Below are 6,000 nucleotides of genomic sequence, written 5' to 3'. Positions count from 1 at the left end.
ACTCCTCTCCCACCGCCATCCATCCATCCGTCCTGTCGGCACCTCGCCCGCCCGGCGCACACACGGGCGCGCACAGCCGCACGCACCCCGGCGCCCGCACAACATGCTGCCGGCCACCGGTCCGGCATGGACCCCGGCGGCGGCTGCTCGGCTCCTCTCCGCTGCTGACTGCACTCTGAGGTTTGCGGCAGGTAGCGGGCCAGACTGCTGGAAAGTGCAATAGGAAAAGCGAAGGGGAAGGGGAAAAAAAAAAAAAAAAAAAAAGGGAAGAAAAAAAAAAAAGGCAAAAGCCATCAAGCCGGCCAAGCCCAGCTTTGGATCTCAGTGCAGGTATTTCTGCTGCTGTGTTCATCCCTTGCCGCCTACCACCCCTTATTTCTTTTTTTAAGGAAAGGAAAAAAAGACGAAAAGGAGAAGTCGAACTCTCAAAGGGTTACTATGCAATTGCGACTGATTTCTTGGTTTTTTATCACTTTGAACTTTATGGAATACATTGGCAGCCAGCACGCCTCCAGGGTACGGCGACAGGGAAGAAGTAAGTGCGAAGAGATTTATACTTTGATAACTTCTGCTTCCTCTCTTTGTGCTGTTCACCTGTCCGGGGAGTTCTGTGCCCCCGGTGCCCGGGCGAGTGCCCTGGGGAACCAAATTCCGCGCCCGCGGCGCGGCCGAGCGGATTTGCGGGCAGTTTCATTCAATTGGAGGGATGAAGGCGATTTTTGACCTCTTTCTGCTCTTCTTTCTCACCTCACCGGGATGAACAGCGCGGGCCCTGGGAAGACCTGAGTTTGGTCCTTTACATTTTAATGTCTGGTAAAGGGGAACGTCCTTTCTTTTCCCTAAAGGGAAAAAGCGATGACACGACAGGTAACTCTTTGCCGATATGCCCCAAGCGCCTTTCTCCATCCCGGTCAAGAAGCCCCCACCCCAAGAACCAGCAGTACAGATTATGACTATAGGTTAAGCCTGGCGCCTGGCGATGCGGAGTGGGAGGGTGGGTTGTCGCGGCGCTGTCCGGCCCTTTGGCTTCCAGCCTCCACTTGCCACTAGTCACCCATCACCACTGTCCTGGGACTGTGGTCCCCGAATTTTTAGTTTTTTATTTTTTTTTTTATTTTAATCGCATGGAATGAAGTGGGTTCTTCTCTTCTAATTTAACCGATCCCTGTCCATCTCCGCCTGGGTCAGGGGCGAAGGCAGGAGGCGGACGGGGGATCGAAGGGTGCGGGGCAGCACCCAGGGTACTGGCAGCAACTCCCAGGGAGCTGTCGCCCCGAGGAGGCGAGAAAAGTCCCCCGGTCATCAGGGAGGGAAGAACAAGGAGGCAGGAGCGAGTGGCCCCCTCGGGAAGGCGCTGTCCAGGTCGCGGGGCGCTGCCACGGGCGGGCGGCCTGGGGCTCGGGCGTGGGGCTCCGGCGCGGGCCCGGATCCCCAGTGACCACCCCCCGGGCAAGGTCACCGGGCAGAGCTCTGCCAGGGCGCCGCAAGGAGCCGCGGGCTCAGCGGGATGTGGCAGCAGGGCCTCCGAGACGTGCCCCCGACCCGGCCTCGCCACCACGCCTGCTTCGGACCCGCCGCCGGTTCTGGGGAGGAGGCATTTTCTGCGCACCTACCGCGGAGAGGCTGCTCATGCCTGTCCGCTCTCCCTGACAGCTGCAGACACCGAGGAAATGTCATAAAACACAACAGCCTGCATTTAATCAGCGAGAAGTAACTGAGTTACTTCCTCAGGGAGGGGAGGTACTATTATTTTAATTTTCTCTTGCTCAGCCTTCACTCCCTTGCCCTGCTTGGCACGGCTGGCCCTTGAAAGCCTCCTTTGTATAGTTTGCCTCCTGCAAACAAGGTTTGATTCACCTAAAGTGCCCCTAAAGCGGAGTTGAGGACGAGAGAGACCGGGGCTCCAGTTCTCCGATCCCCACGGCCGCGCAGCGAGGGAGCACTAAGGGCTAAGTAAAACATGTCTGGGCATCCGATTTATTATCTTTGGCAAGGGGGAGCTCCGCAGCTTCCATCACTTCCCACCCACTTCTTTAAACCCTGGCAACCGGGGGCCCGCAAGCTGCGGCTGCCCCCCACCCACAGCCGTGGGGGTACCCCGACAGGCGTGGCGGAGTTCAGCCCCGGGTCGGGGGCAGGGTAGGGGTCGGGGGGCAGGATCCCCCGCAGGGTGAGGGTCGAGGAGCTGGCCCCCCTCCGCCCGTACTTGCTCCGGCACTTGGTGCGCGGCGCGCCGGGCCAGCGCCGGGCCGGCGGCGACCTCTGCTGTCCCGTGCTCGGCGGGCAGCCCCGGCTGCAGGTGCTCGGCTCCCATCGGCACGGCACGGCACGGCACGGCACGGCACGGCATGGCACGGGCGATGCCCTGCTTTTGGCCGGGTAAGGCAGGTCTTCCTCCTGCCCTCGGCCGCTCTCAATGCTGGGTGCGGTGCAGCCGCCTCTTCCTAGGATCGGGGCAGACGCGGTGTAATCTCCAGGCGAGCGCCGTTCTACCTCAGCCGTTCTGAGACACCCTGCAAAGCAGCGTAACTTTCGGGAAATAGAGGCAGCAGTGTTGGCCGCGGGTATTTAACCGGTTGGGACAACGTTAAGGAGGTACCGAGTGCTTGCTCAAAGTTTTATGGTTAAAATGCAAGAGTTAAGGTAAATTCACAGCAGAGCTGAAAAATCACAGCTAGAGAGTCAGGATGGAAATCTGGCTTGTTATTTTGGCAGTGAAGACAAAAAGCCTTTCAGAACACCTCACCTGGCCATGGTGTACATCAGTCCACTGACTGAGGTCTTCAAATCCAACTGGTTGTAAAACATGCTTTGGTGTAACTAGCGGTTACTCGGCCTGAAGCAAGAAGTAGAGAGTGAATGTTTATGAAAGTTATTGTAAACGTGGTTACAATCACTTGCACTGATCCCTTTGGCTTTAAAAAACCATAAATTGCTTTTAGTGAATAGTACAACTTGGAATAAGTTACAGTGTGTGGATAAAGAAGGCACCTGTCAAATTCATCTACTACATGGAAGAGTTTCTCTGGATTTCTGTGTTTTTTGCTCGGATAGTCTCCTTTAACCACAAATCATAAACTCATGTTTTCAAATATCTCTTTAACCTGTATATTTTTAAATACAGTATAAACCACTTGCCATCAAGCAATCAACGAGCCCATGTTACTTCATTTTGTTTGCTATCCAAGTTCTCCATTCCATGTATTGTATTGTAGACTCACACATTTTAGCATAAAGAAATAACAAAGTCTGGACTGACTAATTCAGAATATGCTATGCCAGGCTCTCTGATGATATAAATTAAAGTTCATTTGTTAAATTTCCCCATCAGAAGGATCTGGTGTTGAAGCATTGCTTATTTTGTACCTATTGCCAAAGTAGTCTTTACTATGAGACGTCTAATCTGCAATGCTTTCACTCTCCATACTTCTACTGAAATTTCTAGTTGGAGAATCCTAAATCTCTATCTCATGACCTGTTGTAAAGACATAGTTGGCTATGCAGAGATTAAACGCCCCTGAAGTCAAGAACAGAGTGCAAGCAGAGGATCAGGTCCATAATTAAACATAGTACAAGATCAATAAAAGTTCAAAAGCAAACATATTATTATCAAAGAGATTTGTGGATTTGTTCTGATAAGAGCAATTAAGTTTAATAAAGTTGCTTGTTTGAGTCCTACAAGCCAAAGTAAAATGCAACTGAGTGTAGAGTAGCATACCAGTGAATAAGAAATTCTATGCATCTACCAGTGGTTAAAATTTGCTTAGAAAAAAAGTAGGATTAAGTCAGTAGTTCAAAAATATTTTGGGTCTGCCACCACCAGCCCCCAAAACTTAGTACTGACAGTTAGGTATCTTTCTCATTGACCTTCTAAAGGACGGAAATGAAGTATTATTAGCTACGGGTCTGTGATGACCGACAGATCATTTGCCATGACCCTATGGACTACCAGTGAGCCACAGACTAAATTTGGAAATCTCTAGAATAAGCAAGGTGATAGAAAATTCTATACTTCTATCACAACTCCTACATCTGGGACTAAAACAATTTGTATGACTCTGGAAGTGCAATTTGGATGTAGAGCTCCCATGATTATTGGTAGCCCATCTGATGTTTTTCCTCCTGCCTTTTGCTGTAACGGCACATTCGGGATACCTAGCCTTCCTTCCTTCCTTCCTGGCTTTCTTCCTTCTTTCCTTCCTTCCTGCCTGCCTGCCTGCCTGCCTGCTTGCCTGCCTGCCAGCCATTTCTCCTCTGTCCATTCCTCTGCCGATGCGAGACTGCAGGTCTTCCAGCATCTGCTTCTGGTCACAATCAAGAGTGGAGGGTTCCACTCTGCAAACACTCTGAGTCTCTGGCTTGGTTTGCATTCAACTACTTAAAACTCAAAATGAAGGAGATGTGTAAGAGTCCATTTGTAAAATAACTATATAAATTAAAACAAAACCAGGAAAGTACTGACAAAACACAAGCTGGCGAAATTGTATCTTCAGTCCTTTAATACTCTCGTGGAGGGTACAATTCACGTGGAGGTAAAATGTCAACAAGAAAAGAGGAACTACATTATTAATTAAAATAACACTGCATTTTGGAAGCACTTTTTTTAATAGTTCACCATCTATATATATTATTCATATCTACATGTATATTAAGAGTTGACACGGCACAGATGGCAATGCTGCACAGTCTATATGACAGGTGCTCTTATCAACTTTTTAAAAAAGGAATAATTTGATGTCTCATTGCAACAGTTTAAAGTAGAAGTTAGCCAAGCAAGCAGCCATCAAGCAGACCCCTTGGGCAGGATTGAATTACTCAGTATTAGTTCTCTTTCAAAATGTGTGCATGCTGATGATAATTTTTTTCTGTGATGTCTTCATATTAGTATTCCCAGGGTAAATACTTTGCTGGTGACCAGTGCATCTTTTTTTTTTTTTTTTGCAATGAAACTATATTTCTAATTTTTGGATGAGAACATGTTTGTTTTGACATAGACAGCAAAATTCCTATTGCAGTCATTAGGAACAAAAGCAGACGGAGAGCTGTTTCATTATTATTGTCATAAACTGTGAGTGTATCTCGTTGTAACGATATCTTAAATAATTAAATATCAGAAAATCACTACCCACTGCTGAAAGCTTTAGAAGCATGATAGGTATAGACTACTTGTGTTGTTATTTTATTTTAATAACTCTGTATGTATGTAGATCTGTGCCTGATCATACCGCCATAAGGTGGAACAATATGTGTTATTATCTCAAGAGTTTAAAGGACATTACAGATCAGTTCCCATTTCGTACCTGACAGGGTGATAATTACAAATTTTGTTCTTGTTGGCTGCTGAAGACATTTCTTATACTATATAAAATTCATATTATACTCCAAATACATATATTACCACAATTTTTCAAAGACATTGATGTAGGAATACATGAAATGTCCAATTTCACTTTGTAGGCAGAATAAAATATTGCTGTTATTAATGAAATGTTTTTAGAGCTTGAACCTGCCTCCTTTACTTTCAGTGGAGAAAGTCCCATTGACTTCACTGGAGCTGGTGTGGGGTTTTTTTTCAGGACCTCAGTATACAGTTTGAGTTCGGAAGAATCCCTATGCTAGAGTACTTGCAAAATTGTATGCTCCAAATACGTACAGTCCCTATATAGGGTAAAACAATGCCCTTTACCTTTCAAAATTGTAATACATAGCCTGTTTGGGAGGCAGTTTCTTTCTTAATCATATGAAAAGTACAGCTATTTTTCTACTTTCACCTATTGAGCCAACTGAAGTTAATCAAGTTAACTCGTGAGATTAATTTCTTTCGAGCTTCGCCATTAGTGTATCAAGCCTTTGCAAATCCCCATTTTGCTGTTTCTTCTTGCCGTAAATTTTTCACTGAAGACAATGAAAGTTATACCTGATAAAATCTGAGCTAGGACTCAAAAATCAGATTTACTCTTTTTCTCTTGCTTATAATGTTCATTTTGCTTTCTTGGTTAA

The 6,000-nt window shown here is 46.9% G+C and overlaps 1 protein-coding gene across 3 annotated transcripts in view; it reads left to right on the top strand.

Moving 5' to 3' along the window:
- The first annotated feature begins 271 nt into the window (after positions 1 to 271).
- Positions 272 to 6,000, top strand: part of RSPO3 (R-spondin 3) — a 63,477-nt gene continuing 57,748 nt past the window's right edge. The window contains exon 1 of one of the 3 annotated variants that reach the window (XM_027751420.2): positions 272 to 535. In XM_027751420.2, the coding sequence (XP_027607221.2) occupies positions 439 to 535 (97 nt within the window). In that variant the 5' untranslated portion in view covers positions 272 to 438. Of the gene's footprint in view, positions 536 to 712; positions 868 to 1,934; positions 1,954 to 6,000 lie in introns of those variants that run through there. The other 2 variants (XM_027751429.2, XM_039381783.1) reach the window with 2 other exon arrangements.

The sequence above is a fragment of the Pipra filicauda genome, unplaced genomic scaffold, assembly GCF_003945595.2.
Source record: "Pipra filicauda isolate LSUMZ 115617 unplaced genomic scaffold, ASM394559v2 scaffold23_size5868930_pilon, whole genome shotgun sequence".
Lineage (NCBI taxonomy): Eukaryota > Metazoa > Chordata > Aves > Passeriformes > Pipridae > Pipra > Pipra filicauda.
The sequence above is the reverse complement of the archived record's forward strand: the minus strand, read 5'-3'. Positions and strand labels throughout refer to the sequence as shown.